Source organism: Papilio xuthus, unplaced genomic scaffold (genome assembly GCF_000836235.2).
Source record: "Papilio xuthus unplaced genomic scaffold, Pxut_1.1 DF827542.1, whole genome shotgun sequence".
NCBI classification, from domain to species: domain Eukaryota; kingdom Metazoa; phylum Arthropoda; class Insecta; order Lepidoptera; family Papilionidae; genus Papilio; species Papilio xuthus.
The window spans coordinates 2,481,076-2,496,015 of record NW_013531107.1 but is presented as its reverse complement, the minus strand read 5'-3'; the positions used below and the strand labels follow the sequence as shown (position 1 = coordinate 2,496,015).

Genomic DNA, 14,940 nt, shown 5'->3' with positions numbered 1-14,940 from the left:
TTTTTTCTTCTCAATACAGAAATAAAACGAAAATACATCACCAAAAATTTTGTAAAAAGTAATGAGTTGATAAAAAAGTAAGCAATTTCAACTACTGAATTCAAAAAATGTTAATCTTGGTAAATATCTATTGCACACAATTTATTTAAAACAGGACTAATAACTAAATATACTAATAATACTACACATTGATTTTTCATAAAAGATGAAGAAAGTTATATTTTAAGTTGCTTTTGTGAATATTAATTAATAACTATAATCTAAGACTTTTGGAATACATTGACTAGAGATGTCTTTTACAACAGCACAAACTATAAGTTGTACTAAACGGAATTAAAATATTGTAACTTTCTTCTTTAATGATATAAATTTTATCTTTGAAATAAACATAAAATACTCTATTTCTGAAAAACCATAATAATTTGTAACAAAAATAATAATAAGTCAACCTTACACTTTAAAAATATAACAATAACAAAAATAATATTCAATATAAAATAATAAATAAACATCCATGAGATATTTCAAAAGGTTTGCCAGCCCTGGGTAATGTGTACACACGAGTAGCATAGATGTGTGCATAATTGCTGATACCGCACACATTGCTCGGAGCGCTCTCATTGGCAGTCGCTTACGCACTCACGTGCACTTATACATGTATGCAAACACAAATATAACATGGCTTATTTTCCTTAATAAGTTACAAACATGAGGTTCACAATTTCAAATTAATACTGATCAAGTAATTTTTATAAAATAACAAAAGTATAAATATACCACTATGTCACGATTTTAAAAATGCTTAATTTTGATTGTATATAACAATATACCTGATGTCCAATCATTAAAATATTAATAAACAAAATAATTTATCATTTTTAATCAACAAATTTATCTGATCATGGTGGTCATTTGTACCAATTCACATACATTTCACTTGTTTCCAACAAGATTAATATTTCGAATGTTCGTATTTGTACGACTAGTTAAGCAATAAGAACATAAACAAAACAAAGAAAAAGTGACTATTGTATAGCACATACCGCGGAGGTGCCGGGCGCGTGGTCGAGCAGCGCACGTCGCCGCTTTATACCTTCCAGGTATACCTCTCTATTGAACAGACCGGCTGCTAAGGGCACTCTGGAAATAAGAAAAATTCTCGCTAACATCTATTTAACAAAAAAGAATTTCCCTATACCATCTTATGTGTTGAACTACATTTAAAGAATTTATAAAAATGTTCAAAAAGCCATTTCGAATACCCAATTGGATTAATTTTCATTTCGATTTGATGAATTTAATTTCTCATTAGGAATAAAACATACCATTTTTAATAATAAAAATTTAATAAAACAAAATAAATAGTGTACTAACACGTCAGTGCCGGGTCGCAGAGGAGCGGAGAAGAGCGCCCAAACTGGCTTGTGGTCGCTGGTGCACACCGACTGTGCGGAGTTGTACGCCAGGCAGCGCAGCCCCGCCCCCGACACCGCACCGCCGCCCCCGCCTCCGCCACCGCCTCCACCAACACTTGCTGCCGCAGTGCTGATGCGACGCAGACCTGCTAACGTCAACAATTCACTCGATTTTGCCAAAAGCCATATAGCCATACATGCCATTTTGGCAAAATCGCCGTTCGCTATAAAGGGGCGTTTTGCTAAAAAAAATAATATATATTTTTTTAATAACAGTGTGAAACCCTTTTCCTTGATTGACCTTACTATTAAAATCCTACATAAGTGCCAAAACATCTTGGTAGAGGTATTAACTTGCAAAAAAAAATTGAGTGCACTGTAATTTTTTAGAATAGTTACCGGAGAACGCGGAGGATGTGTTGGAGGCGCTGTGCGGGGTGTGCGTACGCGCCTTGTACAGTATGCGGTCGGTGTAGGCGGGCGCGCGCTGCTTGCTAGACGTATCAAACTGCTGGCTGCCCGGGTCGTACTGACAAATGATGAACACAAGTTTTAAAGTCCATAAGAATATTTATAATTTTAACATTAAAATCAAATCTGCACTAACTTTGTATGTTGGTGGAAATGTGATAGGTGCCTCTCGGAAATCCCGAAAAGCAGCTCCGTCCTCCAGCACTGCGGTCAGCTGGTCCGCGTGCAGCAGACCGTGCGGTAGGTACGCGGGCAGGGGAAACTGCAAAACACATAAATAGACCAAAGATAAGGGGATGGTCTTTCAATCATCCAGTTGTGTGTTGTTAAATGTTAGTAAATAATTTTTAATAATCACCTCAGTTTGTTCAATCCAGCGAAGCACAGCAGCGCGGGGCTCTCCCAAACGAAAATTGAGGTCACCGCACCAAAAAACGTAGTCGAAATTGTTTGTTACATCTAGAACGATAAACAAAAACTTTGAGTATCCATGTAATAACACTCTGATTAAGAATACGAAATGAATTACACCTCAGCTTTTATAAGTTGTAAAAGCTATTAACACAAATATAACAGCACAATGTTACTCTCCTATCAAATAATACAAAAGTAACTTGCATCAACTAAGAGCTGACCTAAGGCAGATCAAATGCAGATAAATAATTATAAGAAAACCAATACTGACCTTTACTTCTATGCCTGCATGGTAAGTTTTTAGGTAAATCAATAGATCTGATGATTCTTTTGATATCAGACACTCTTTCTTTAACTTTTTCCTGATGTGCAGTGAGATGTGCGGTTACAAATAGGAAAGTGGAACCAAACAAGGCGAAGGATATCGCCACAGCACCCTTCGTACGGAATGCTGTGCCTGGCCGCACTGACAGACTTGCGTCTTCAGGCAGAGAACAAAACCAAATCAAATCTCTCCTTATAAATATTGTAAGAAGGATTGTACCTGAAAAATAATATTTGAAAATATGTATGTATTGTTATTATGTATTATGTGTTTACCTTAATTTTGATATTATTTTACATATTTTTTTTACCCAAATAATAAGAATGGAGTAATAAATGTGATGGTCCCAACACTTCTTGTATTGTTATTTCCCACTCAGTTCGTTCTGAATAAGATTCTTGAGTACCAATAGCAAAGATGTCTGGTACATGTTTCACTTGATTTGGAAATATAAAATCTGCCAACTCGCTGTAACAAATTAATTATTGTTTTACAAAAATGTTTCATGTTTCAATGTGTTTTTTGATTTTCTATTTACATATGTACATTAATACAACATTCTTATGGTGAAGGAAAACATTAGGATGCATTGACTATGTCCTAGTCATCCTTAACTTAGAGTAAGCTCCAAGCCCCTCAGTGTGGACATATAATAAGGTGATGATAAAATGTTGCGTCCAATGTTTTTGTCAATCATGTACCTTGGTGGCGCCTGTCCATTCATGTTCCATGTTCCAACAAATATTTTAACCTCTCTATCAGGAAAGACATGTTCCAGCTCTGCAGCCCCCAGCAGGGAATGTGATGCCAACCTCCCATACAAATAGTTTCTATAACATTAGAAAATCAAGCATGTTTTGAACAGTTAGTATATTGGATATAAAGCAGTATGTTAGTTCAGCAATAATGAGCTAATTGGCATAGTATAAGGCAATATGGCAATATGAATTATGTCAAATTTTTCAATAACTCAATAATATTGACTTAATGTTTTCACCAAGAATAGTTGTTTTATAAAAATAATTTAGAATGTAACAGTAAGGGCCGAGGTAGTAATAACATAAATAAATAGAATTTAGTAACCTTTCCCTAGCCTCCTGCGTAGGAATGAGCCGCAGCACTTGTGCAGCGAGTAGTGAGTTGCGAGCCAAGCTGTCAGTGCTGCCAGCACGAGAAGCAGACCGAGTGATGGTTGATTTAGTCCTAAATGCAACATGTACAACATAAACATCACCAAATATTTTTTTTTTAGTGACAAATGGAAAGGCAGCTTACCTTCTTTTACGATCCAATGAACTGCTTCTATCACTCTCTGGAGATGAGGACCGGTATAGAGGCTTAGTGTCACTAGATATCAAGTGGTCAGCTGACAAACGCTTAACAAATAATTTGCTTTTCGGTTTAATGCCCTCCAATGAACTTGTATGTTCAAAACAATTATCATCACCATTACTATTAGGAAAAATGACTGTAGCTTTCGGAATTTCATCGGATTTTGATTGAGTGCCAGATATTGTTTGATCACTAAAACTGTTACTAGAATTATTCAAAGGACTAGGTGGTTTAGAATTCGAACCGTTCTTTGAACTAGGCCCATCCGCCAAGCTTCTGGGCCGTGATTTTCTGAAGAATGTTTTACAACATTTAGGATTATTTTCATCATCGATGCTACAATTGTCACTACTTTGGTTTATACTGCTCGTATTTAGTTCTACACCTAGATTTGTTCGGTTTGTCTTATCTGTGTTCAGGTCATTAGACTGTGCACTCTGCGCTAGGAAAGGATCTGCTGGAGACATCGGACGAGACGTAGACTGACTAAATTCGTCATTGGAATCAGTATCAACATAACAGCCGACCCTTGGTGATTTCTTAACAAATAAGCGTTTACGCAAAGATAATTTTTGTTTGGTCCTGGTAGGAGAAGTTGTCATGTTTGGTTTGAAACCAATAACACTAGTAATTTAAGTTACAATTACATTTTTTACTAATAATAGATAACTTAACCTATAACTATAATAACTTCTCAATATGACATTTTACGAATAAGAAATGTCAAAGTTTTTTTATTGATACGTTCAAAATTTTATTACATGAAACTTTCAGTAACATTATTAATTTTTTAAAATAATAAAACCAAGTTATCTAAAACACGTCAAGCTCTACAGAAATTAATCTGCTGACAAACATTTATTTGTCATGCACCATCGATGTTACCATGACAACTTTGGACACCACACAAGATATTGGCTAAGCGGGATACGGGCAATTCAGGTTTAGGTTGAAATCAAGTTTATACGGTGGTTAGCAAGATGAAAGAATTATAAATACATAAAATGTGTACTGTAATACTTGATCGTATACTACGCATCAACTAATTTATAAAGGGATTTTTTTTTTACCTTTAAGGACATTAAAAACAATTACAAATATATTTAACGAATATGCATAGAAATTTTAATTATAATTTATTAAATACAAAAACAATGATATTATCAGTAAGAAAATATTATTCTTTATAATTATTCCTTTCCCAGTACCCGGCACGAGTAGATTTACCCCATTATATTCAGGGGTTGGAGACAGACTACCACCGACGACTGACTGTATTCCGTTGCCTGAAATATAAAAGTTGTAGTCTAATCACACACAGATACGTCCAACCGTGCTTCTTATTTTGTTCCCCTCAAGTTGATGAGAATAGTGAGAGGCATCGTTTAAGTATTATAATAATTAATCTGAAAATAAGCTCTCAGACACTTACCAATATTACATAGGTCATTGGTGCAGGCGCGATAGTATGTTTTGAACGTTGGATCAACAACTTCATGATTAAGAAAATCAGGTGATTCTTCACAACCCCGGGTAAAACTTGCAACTACTCCGATTGGATCCTGTAAAAGTAATTGTTAATTATCTACGAACTAATTTATACGCCATGCAAATAAAAAGTAAATATTTAAAAGCGCCTGCAAAAATAAAATACAATTAGATTTGTATGCTGCTTGATACACGAAACGCTTTGTTTTTCTATAGTAAATTTTAAAAAGAGCAAGGTTAAAATCAATACAGAGTTCTTGTACTCACGATAAATTCTTGGCGCATTATTGTGCAATACGTGAAGCGGCAGTCAACAGAGGGCGTGGAGTTTGTTATAGTCAGACAGGACTGATCCGAGTCCACCGAGGAAAAACTGCAGGCGTAGCATCGTAATTGAGCTGGAAAAAGAGAAGAATTACAACTTTTTTAAAAACTTTTTATTCAGGAAAAATAGGTGTAAAATTCGTATAATCCATTTACTTACCGGTTGTCGTACCAAAGACACAGAATAAAACAAACAAACCAATGTTGTAAATCATTTTCTATGCATTGTTTGTTGTTCACGACACAAAAGTATTTTTGCTGACTAGAAATCTGACCAATCAATTCTGTATTACTCATTAAATACATATCTTATCGCCGTTCTTTCATTTGTTGTGTTTATTATCATTAGAGATATAAATCCATTGATCTCTGCCTGATAGTGCCTCGAGGTCCTTATATATTCTAAATGGTTTAAAAGTCTTCTTTTAAGACTTAAATATTATAATAAGCACATATAATGTTTCTTTATTTTCGTGGTTAAAGTAGTATCCTTTCCAGTAATGTCTTTTGCCGTTTTTACCAAGAACGCATTAAGGGCGTAGTTTGAAGGCTTCAAGGTAAACACGATAACTATACTAACACGTTGAATTATCAAACAAAATTAAAACGCTTTCCTGACATATTTTTTATTTGATGAATAAGGAATTATTAATAAAATCAACCATAATCTTATATATAACATTCTCGTGGCACAATTTTCGTTCCCATACTCCTCCGAAACAGCTTGACCGATTCTCATGAAATTTTGTGACCGTATTGAGTAGGTCTGAGAATCGGCCATCATCTATTTTTAATCCCGCGCGGACGGAGTCGCGTGCGACAGCTAGTTGGAACATAAATTTAATGCTAAAGCAAAACAACAAGTTATTTTTGTCATCTCTATTAAGGTGATGTATCCAAAAAAGGAAGATTTGGCAACTAGGTGTTATTAAAGATTGATTTATTTCAACAGATATAACTTCACGATGAAAGCCTTCGGATAAAGTTAAAAGTCAGTGGGTGAAGCGAGTAAATACTAATAAAATAAATGTATTGTTAGTAGGGCAGAGTTTTCTGCGTTATTCTATTATCTACATACTTTGTTAGCCTTATTTCGGTTCACTAATATTTCTATAATTAAAATAATAATGGCTAATAACATTCCGTAGATAAGTGTGAGTACGGCCGGGTAAAAGTCGACCATTTTAACAGACCCAAAGTTACCGCCTTTTACGTTACACGTAGGCTTCGATGAGTAAAGTTGTTTATTAACACGCAAGTTGAGTCCATGCTCCTGACTTCTGAGCGATCTGTAAATGTAAGTTATGCATATATTTTTTTACTTCATAGAATTATTTTTTTAATGTTGTGCTTGTTTTTATGATGGTTAACCTCAAGACTATTAGTCAGGTTTTTTAAGTAATACATCGTGTTATTATTTGCCTTTAAGTTGTAGGTTACCTTTTTTAATCAATTCTTACCCAATTTTAAGAATTTCCCTATAAGGGGAATCTTTACGGCAAGTTTGCCAAGGCTTAGTATTTGGGAAATAGGATATTTCTTGAAGACCACATTTCTCGTGGTCATAAAAATATTGGTCCACCAATCTATATCCTCTGCCAGTGTTCATATTAAAAGCAAAAGGCTCCTAAAACAAGTAAAAGCAACTCGGTAATTTAATTTGTACACCCCCCATTGAATCCACTTTCACATAAATGTTAATTTTTTTTTAACTTTATGGTGATATAAATAAATGTCAACCTTCTGAAGTTTGCGAACGCCGTCCTCTAATTTCATGAAGTTAGGTTTTGATCCACGGGGTGCTATCTTATTTTGAAAAATCGCTTTTTTAACTGGCTCTGTGGCTGCCTGAAACATTTACTACTAGTCAGACAGTTTGAAATGTACCTCATTATTTTATATGTAGTAATCATGATCGCCTTTTTCAACTCGAAATAAGAGTAAACTTAAACTCTAATTTCATATACTACTTCTAATTCCTGAATCGTTTATTAAAACAGTTTAATGTGTACCGGGAAGTAGTGCCTATTGTACGGCGTGTCCTCTGCACCCAGCTCCAATCTTGAATCGAGAAGATCCGACAGGGTTCGGATAGCACTCGAGCTGGACTGCAGCAGCGCAACGATGCTTGCCGAATACGACGTATACAGAAACACGAATGCCAAGAATAGAATGAACATAACGCTGCGACCCAAAGCGCCTGCAGAAATATATACGGCAAAAATGCACGATAAATATTTGTTGGATGTGTATTGAAGCTAAAGGTTTAAAATAGAATGTTTCAATCATATTAGGGTCACGAAAGGGAAGGTATTTATGAAAGGTACTAAGAACGAAGAAAGTAATGTTGACGATTACAAGCATAACGAAAGATCAAAAAATGTAGCGTCCGTTAAACATCGCAATGAAAGATGGATAGAGTTAGTCAAGTATTAATGTACCCAGCCCACATAGCAGGAAAGAGATGAAACATACACGCCGGAAAATGAATATGATAAATATTAACACAAAGAACAGCGTGAACATCATGACCCAAAGCGTTTGTACCAAACTATATACGACAGACATACTTAAGCAGTAAATGACAAACGCGTCGTGCATTTCAATGTCTGACCTTTGAGTTCCGTTGAACTTCCTTGCTGCGATATTGCGCTCATCACCAATATGGCGATGTCGCTTATGTTCGGCTTTAATACTGAATTGTCCAACTAAAAAAAACTCAATTTTTTGTTTGAAAATTACATCTTCACGTCTGATCCTGTATATATGTATCTACTATCTATTCATATTTAACATGTACAGATTTTTGCAGATGCACTTTCTTAAGTTAGCAAAATAGTACCTATGTTTTGTAATCTAAATATTATTGATCACAGAAAAAATTACCATATCTTCGTTTTGCGCTTTGATACACTCCCATCTTGCATTGATGTATAAAATGAATATTAAAATAAACACAAGAGCGATGATACAACACCAGACGATTGGCTTGAATGGAAGCAGGAACAGATTGTGCTGGTAGGAGAGAGCTGGCTCGCGGAACACAAACTTTACAGACAACGAGCCGGGGTAGTTCATGTAGTTCAATACAGACAATCGTTCCCGCGTTATAAATATTAACGTGCCTGAAATATTATACATATGATATGAGTATATATAATAAATTAATTTTAAAAACTTAAATGTATGGATTGTTACATCTCACAGACCTCCCAGCTCTGCTTCGCCCCGCGCCATCTGTCCCACCATACCGTTAAATGTGCCGTTGACTAAATAGCCCCATGTATCCGCGTACATAATCACTTTAGTTGCATTTATAAAATCATAAATAGGCATATACTGACGAAAACTTGATTTGGTCAAAGTATCTCTGTGAATATTCCTGTAGATGATAAAATAAGTTTAATTGGTAATTACTTTACTAAGTTTGAATTTAGAAGTTAGTCTAACAATGTCATAAATGTATTATGGCGTCACACTTCAGAAACTTACCTCATATTATACAATTCTGATTTAGTTCTATTATCAGTTATTATTGTGGAAATCGTGATAGGTTCACCTCGCAAATCTTTACGCCTTATCGCAATAGACATTTGCATCTTGATTGATTTAACAAGACCGTGTTTTTGATCCCAGCTGCCAAAGTATTCTAATATCCATTCATTGTTTTTCTGTTTAATTTTATATGCTAAAATATTTTCCAAGGAATATACAGTAACGTTTCTATTTTTCTTATAAATAAAAAAAAATTATAAAACAAACAGAAGATAGCATAAAAAGTGTACTTTAATAGATTGCTTTAACTATTCGTAATATTGTATGATTTTAGGTGATAATAATCTATGTAAAATTATAGTATATTTTCAAGAATAATCTACCTTAAGGTAAAAGTAGGGGAAGAACCTTAAGTAAAGTGTGTTCACATTTACAAGTACCCAAAGCAAATACTTATTATTATTACAATGATCACTTATCTTAAAATTATAACATATACGAGTATCATTATTTATACGTAGTTTTGTACCTTCTTTGTTTTTCTATTTTTGAAACATTATATGTTATAAAAAAAAACATTTTACTTACGCATAAATAACTCAAAAATGTTTTGATTTTTGCAAGAAAATAAAATATCAGAATCAATCTTTACGTCTAGTTGATCAAATTCTTCCATTATAATTTGTTTCATCTCATTTGAATTACCAAAAATAAACCAACGATTTGGACTCTTGAATTTCTTACATAAATTCGCCTGAAAATCAAATGATAACATTGTACCAGGTTTTGCACAATATATTTTCATAATTGATAACAAAATATTATGCTTACGTTTTGTAAAATTTCATGAAAATTTAAACAACTTGCATCGATTATAACAAGCAATTTTTCGTTATAATTTCTATCATGACAAATTGCGTTTTTACGCATAAAACTTACTCTTCTTGCCGAACGTAATGCACGCAAATTGTTTATTAGCTTTAATTTTGCAGCTGAATAATAAGCAAAGGCATATTACTTTTTAAAACTTATAAAAGTTGCTATTAGATATATCTTATTACGATAAAAGATAAACAGTTTTAAATGAACATTAACATAAAGTGAGTTTTTGATATGTTTTTTAGACAGCTAAAATATTAACGTAGCAACTTTTAAAGCTTTGACATGAATAATCCTTACACTTATTCCAGCAGATTTCAGCCACAATATCAGTTGGTTTGTCAAAAGAATCAATGACATCTACAATCATTTTCATATCATTTTCAATTGTAGTGGATATATTATTTACTTTAAGAAGCAAAATAATAATTATCATTTTTATTAGCCAATCCATAGTTAAGAAATATTGTACTTCGATGATCGTTGAATTAAATCAAATGAATCACAGTATTTCAAACAGTGCTAATGGAAATTCATTTCAAAGTATAATTGTTGGTTTCGTCTTACAATTTGCATTTCCTATTCAATCGATAAAAGCCAGGGCGTTTCTCTTCCGACATAATTGTTCCCATTATCCTCTTGCTAATTAACGTCTCACGTGACTACATAAACAATGGCTTGCAATATCGAACATGCTTTCGAAATAATTGCTTGTCAATGTTAAAGATGCTACATACACGAATAAGTAATTATTGGAAGTGGTACAGTAACTTATATAAAAAAAAACAAATATTGACGCTTGAGTTTTGTTATTATTAAGAAGCATTTATTCTAATTAACTGTTATTTTTTGGCGACAACCTTGACTTTTTGCATTCATCAGGCTTGACACGGTTCGGAAATAGAAATAAAACACTTTTAAATATTGCAAGGTGTTATAATCTATGACAGAACTAAACTGTGATTCCAAAGTCGAATAATTGTTGCCACATGAATATCATATAAGAGATCTAAAATGTGCTATAAGTAAACGCTAGATACTTAATGTACATTAAATTGATATTCTTCCCCTTCGAAGAATACCTTTCAAAATATTAAGTTTATACCGATACAGGACCTCAATAAAAAGTATGAGGGTTGCTATGAGTATGCCATAGGACAGCACTAATATCGCTGGGTAGCAGTCAACCATGCTCACAGATACGAAGTTACCGTCATTTCCAGAACATGTAGGTCGACGTTCGTACAAGCGACGATTTTCTCTGTACTGCAGACCGTGTTCTATTATACGCTTTGTACTGGAAAATATATTATATTATAAGTATAATAAATATACTGCACAGAAGTCATAAGTCATGTAAAACAAATAGTTACTTGGCAAATAAAAAATAGTGTATTATGTTTATTTATTTATGTTTTGGAACTAGCGGTGGGCCACGACTTCGTGGGCGCGGAATTAAAAAAAGTAGTCCATGTTACGTACATCAGCTCCGTTTCAGTAAAAGTCCCTTCAAAATCGGTCTATTTGTTTCACAGATTACCCGGAAACAACACGGATTAGCGAATTGACAGACAGACAAATAGACAACATTTTTTTTTATATTAGCGGTCACTCTTTTTATTAATTCTATAGATTGATATAAAACATAGGTGTTGAATACCATTTTGGTTTGGAATTCCTCATGATGAAACGGCCATAATATAGATTAATAAATATTATTATTATCTACCCACCCTATTTTATACATTTCCAAATACGGAGTGTTTTTACGAACAGCGATCCAAGGGTCTGCTACTTGTAGATATTGTATTTCGTAAAGGCCGCACTTTTCCCCTTCTTCAAAATATTTTCCTACAAATTTGTAACCAACGCCGGTTTCCATATGGAAAGCGAAAAGTCCCTAGACGTGTCAAATAAAAGTTTTAAGTACATTCACCACGAAGAGCTATTTAAAAAATTAAATCGTTTCTACTCTGCAACTTATTTTCATACCTGACGTATTTTTTGAACTCCATCTTCCATTGACAAAAAACGCGGCGGTACACCGGGAGGTGCAATCTTCGTATCGTATATAGCTTTCCTAATCGGTTCAGACATGGTCTATAATTGGCAAAAGAAAAAAGAAGTGATATAAAATTTATCTCAGATGCGACATTTTTTTTGTCATCTTTATAAATATTTAATATCTGATATTTAAATATTGAAAAAGTGTAAATCAAACGAAATCACATCTAACCGAAAAATAATGTCTGTTAAAAGGATTATCATGGACACCAAATTTCAGTCGAGATTGTAGCAAATCTTCCAATGTTCTAATCCGTGATGAACTTGATTGTAAGAGAGCAACAATGTTCGCAGAGAACGAAGTATGCAGAAACAAAACCGTCAAGAAGAGCACCAGAAGCACCACACGACCCAAAGTACCTGCAAGAAATATCTTAAATCATAATTAATCAAAATTAATATCTTCCTGTTAAATCTTATGGTGTGTACAAATTGTAGAATTGTTATATCCTACTTCAAAAGTAAATAGCTAAGTATATAAATAAGATGTTAATTTGATACCTTTCAGTTCCACAGGGCTTCCCTGTTGACAAGTTGCTCCAAAAATTAATATGGCAACATCAGATGTATTTGCTCGTAATATTTCCGCTTCACTTATTCTCTGAAATTGATAATGGTAAGTACTAATAAAGATATTTCGAATAACAGTATTAAAGAGAGTTGATAGAAAGTGAATATAATTTAAAATAGATACATACCGAACCAACATCATGATCATTTCTCTTCCATTCCCAAAATGTGACACCAAATAATGCCAAGAATAGGAAAATGATAACTGCGCCTATACTGTACCACACCGAGTGACGAAATGATAAAATAAACAAATTGTTTTCGTAAGAAAGCTTCGGTTGTAGGAACACGAATTTTGATCTTGACGGTACGGGACTTGAAATGAACTCCAGAATAGGCAATCGAGCCAGCGTAAAGAACATTGGAGATCCTATAAAATTAACCCACAATTATATTTTCCATCTAATTATAAGATGTTTTATTCAAAGCACATTTTACCTCCGATTTCCACTTCACCTCTGGCGAGACAACCAGTCATACCGTTCCAAGTATTGTTAACTGGATAGCCCCAGGTATCGACAAAAACAAACTTCCTACTAGCATTGAGGAAATCCATTAAATGATTTGTTGCAAGCACGTTTACTTTTGTTATGGTATCTATGTGATCGTTACTGAAACATTATTTAGTTTGGTAAGGATTGAATTATCTAGCTGTTAGCTTTGATTGTCGTAATACTTGTATTGAAGCATTGTTGTCTCTTTTTATTAAAGAGAATGTGAGAGATGACAATATGATTGACAAGACGAAACCCGCAGTAAGATAATAAACAAATGATACTTACATGCCGTCACTGAGATGGTGCAAACTATCATTGTTAGTAATAACGTATGCAATTTTAATTTCATGTCTATTCAAATCAAGTCTTCTAATAGATGTTGGTTGAATCATGTTGACTGATTTTTGTAACCTATCTTTTAAGTTCCAAACACCGTAGAGCTCAGCTTTCCATTCACTATCATCAACAACTTTGTAAACTAAAATATTGTTTTTAATTACACAGATAACAATAAATATTTCTTGTATTAATTAAAATATTCAACTAAATCTGATCTGAATTCAATTACTTACTGAAGTATAATTCGTAATAATCGTTTCGAATATTTTTAATGTTCATCACTTCAATATCGGGATATATTTTTCTTCTTTTAATAGCTTCAGGTATAAAGATTTTTTCTCTAATAACTCTATTATTGTCGAAGATAATCCATCGATAAGGCGATCGGAAATATTTTGCCTTTTCACTCTGAATACCAAAATACAGTCATAAAACACTAAAATATTAAAAGCTTAAACATTCAAAAGGAAGTACCTTTTCCAAAAATATTGATACATTATGACATCCAAGATCAACTACAAATAGTGTGTGTATCTCTGTTAAATGGATTGGAGGGATAGTATTCAGATCGTCATGAAAATTCAAAGATATTTGTATATCATACTGTTTAAGATATTTAAACAATTTAGTTTTCTTATCTGCAACAAAAAGTTGATTTTTTAATTAAATACGTTTTAGCTATACATTTAAAAAAATATTTCCATTTCATAAGGCAGCGTTTTCTGAGCTAATCTAGGAACTTAAGTAAAAATTAAATTTTCCGCAAAACAGTCAGTTCCTTTTCAGTAATAAAGTAACATAATTTTGTTGTGCTAACAAGATGAGCTGCATAGTACAGCTATAATCGATTTAGGTCCATCCATCGCTTGAATTACATCGCCAATTATTATTTCTTCATTTTGCAAAGCGTACACATTTAGTAAAAATAAACTTATTAAAACCAGAACTGTCTTCATAGTAAGCGAAGATTGAATGATGTACTTACATAAAATGTGGTATCGTCATGCTTTGAAATAAATTGTTTGATCGCAAGTAAATTGTAGGCAAATTTCCGTTCAAATGTTGCTTCAAGTAGCCTGTTTGAATTATGCATATCGAAATTGCACGACAGCAAAAGTTTTATATCTATTCTACGTAGGTAAGCTTTTGCTTTTGGTTTCGTGACTTTAAAATGATAGATATTTTAATAAAACTGCTTTTTGTTCTTAGTTTACACTATTTATATTACAATCATTTGAGTTTTTTAAATTTATTTTGTCATGAATAATCTGAATACTAGTTGAATAAAACTACTTAAAATACGAAAACAGTTCTTATCTCAATGCTA

At 33.2% G+C, this 14,940-nt stretch overlaps 4 protein-coding genes across 6 annotated transcripts; all 4 read right to left on the bottom strand.

Moving 5' to 3' along the window:
• Positions 1 to 819: 819 nt before the first annotated feature.
• On the bottom strand, positions 820 to 4,652 carry INPP5E (Inositol-3-phosphate synthase). Of its 3 annotated transcripts, none has more exons than XM_013314099.1 (10): positions 3,901 to 4,652; positions 3,709 to 3,828; positions 3,327 to 3,455; positions 2,936 to 3,093; positions 2,572 to 2,844; positions 2,245 to 2,345; positions 2,023 to 2,148; positions 1,815 to 1,944; positions 1,375 to 1,564; positions 820 to 1,140 (listed from the first exon to the last, which is right to left on the bottom strand). In XM_013314099.1, exons 1-10 carry the CDS (start codon positions 4,557 to 4,559, stop codon positions 1,026 to 1,028), a joined length of 2,001 nt encoding a protein of 666 aa, XP_013169553.1. In that variant the 5' UTR covers positions 4,560 to 4,652; the 3' UTR covers positions 820 to 1,025. The 3 variants fall into 3 exon arrangements, with proteins under 3 accessions (XP_013169553.1, XP_013169554.1, XP_013169555.1); XM_013314100.1 differs by having other exon boundaries at positions 1,375 to 1,561; XM_013314101.1 differs by lacking the exon at positions 3,709 to 3,828.
• A 430-nt stretch (positions 4,653 to 5,082) lies between these two features.
• Positions 5,083 to 6,071, bottom strand: LOC106119195 (uncharacterized). The gene is made up of 4 exons (XM_013314102.1): positions 5,930 to 6,071; positions 5,713 to 5,843; positions 5,390 to 5,519; positions 5,083 to 5,243 (listed from the first exon to the last, which is right to left on the bottom strand). Exons 1-4 carry the CDS (start codon positions 5,982 to 5,984, stop codon positions 5,083 to 5,085), a joined length of 477 nt encoding a protein of 158 aa, XP_013169556.1. The 5' UTR covers positions 5,985 to 6,071.
• Positions 6,072 to 6,835: 764 nt separating this feature from the next.
• Positions 6,836 to 10,513, bottom strand: LOC106118776 (uncharacterized). Its single transcript, XM_013313524.1, has 9 exons — positions 10,444 to 10,513; positions 9,262 to 9,457; positions 8,979 to 9,151; positions 8,656 to 8,894; positions 8,384 to 8,477; positions 7,782 to 7,969; positions 7,510 to 7,617; positions 7,230 to 7,396; positions 6,836 to 7,058 (listed from the first exon to the last, which is right to left on the bottom strand). Exons 1-9 carry the CDS (start codon positions 10,511 to 10,513, stop codon positions 6,836 to 6,838), a joined length of 1,458 nt encoding a protein of 485 aa, XP_013168978.1.
• A 519-nt stretch (positions 10,514 to 11,032) lies between these two features.
• On the bottom strand, positions 11,033 to 13,413 carry LOC106119113 (uncharacterized). Its single transcript, XM_013313989.1, has 7 exons — positions 13,216 to 13,413; positions 12,906 to 13,147; positions 12,709 to 12,808; positions 12,380 to 12,567; positions 12,136 to 12,243; positions 11,877 to 12,043; positions 11,033 to 11,440 (listed from the first exon to the last, which is right to left on the bottom strand). Exons 1-7 carry the CDS (start codon positions 13,331 to 13,333, stop codon positions 11,194 to 11,196), a joined length of 1,170 nt encoding a protein of 389 aa, XP_013169443.1. The 5' UTR covers positions 13,334 to 13,413; the 3' UTR covers positions 11,033 to 11,193.
• Between the last annotated feature and the right edge of the window lie 1,527 nt (positions 13,414 to 14,940).

Coding starts and splice junctions, on each gene's coding strand:
- LOC106119195 (XM_013314102.1), bottom strand. CDS start 5,984: ATGATTTACAACATTGGTTTGTTTGTTTTATTCTGTGTCTTTGGTACG. Junction 5,844..5,929: donor TGTCTTTGGTACGACAACCG/GTAAGTAAATGG, acceptor CTCTTTTTCCAG/CTCAATTACGATGCTACGCC. Junction 5,244..5,389: donor CAATGACCTATGTAATATTG/GTAAGTGTCTGA, acceptor TTTATATTTCAG/GCAACGGAATACAGTCAGTC.
- LOC106118776 (XM_013313524.1), bottom strand. CDS start 10,513: ATGATTGTAGATGTCATTGATTCTTTTGACAAACCAACTGATATTGTG. Junction 9,152..9,261: donor TCAGAATTGTATAATATGAG/GTAAGTTTCTGA, acceptor TATCATCTACAG/GAATATTCACAGAGATACTT. Junction 8,478..8,655: donor AAGCGCAAAACGAAGATATG/GTAATTTTTTCT, acceptor AGTTTTTTTTAG/TTGGACAATTCAGTATTAAA.
- LOC106119113 (XM_013313989.1), bottom strand. CDS start 13,333: ATGGATTTCCTCAATGCTAGTAGGAAGTTTGTTTTTGTCGATACCTGG. Junction 13,148..13,215: donor AGGTGAAGTGGAAATCGGAG/GTAAAATGTGCT, acceptor TTAATTTTATAG/GATCTCCAATGTTCTTTACG. Junction 12,568..12,708: donor AAGCCCTGTGGAACTGAAAG/GTATCAAATTAA, acceptor TATTTCTTGCAG/GTACTTTGGGTCGTGTGGTG.
- INPP5E (XM_013314099.1), bottom strand. CDS start 4,559: ATGACAACTTCTCCTACCAGGACCAAACAAAAATTATCTTTGCGTAAA. Junction 2,346..2,571: donor ATGCAGGCATAGAAGTAAAG/GTCAGTATTGGT, acceptor TTATCGTTCTAG/ATGTAACAAACAATTTCGAC. Junction 1,945..2,022: donor CATTTCCACCAACATACAAA/GTTAGTGCAGAT, acceptor ATCATTTGTCAG/TACGACCCGGGCAGCCAGCA.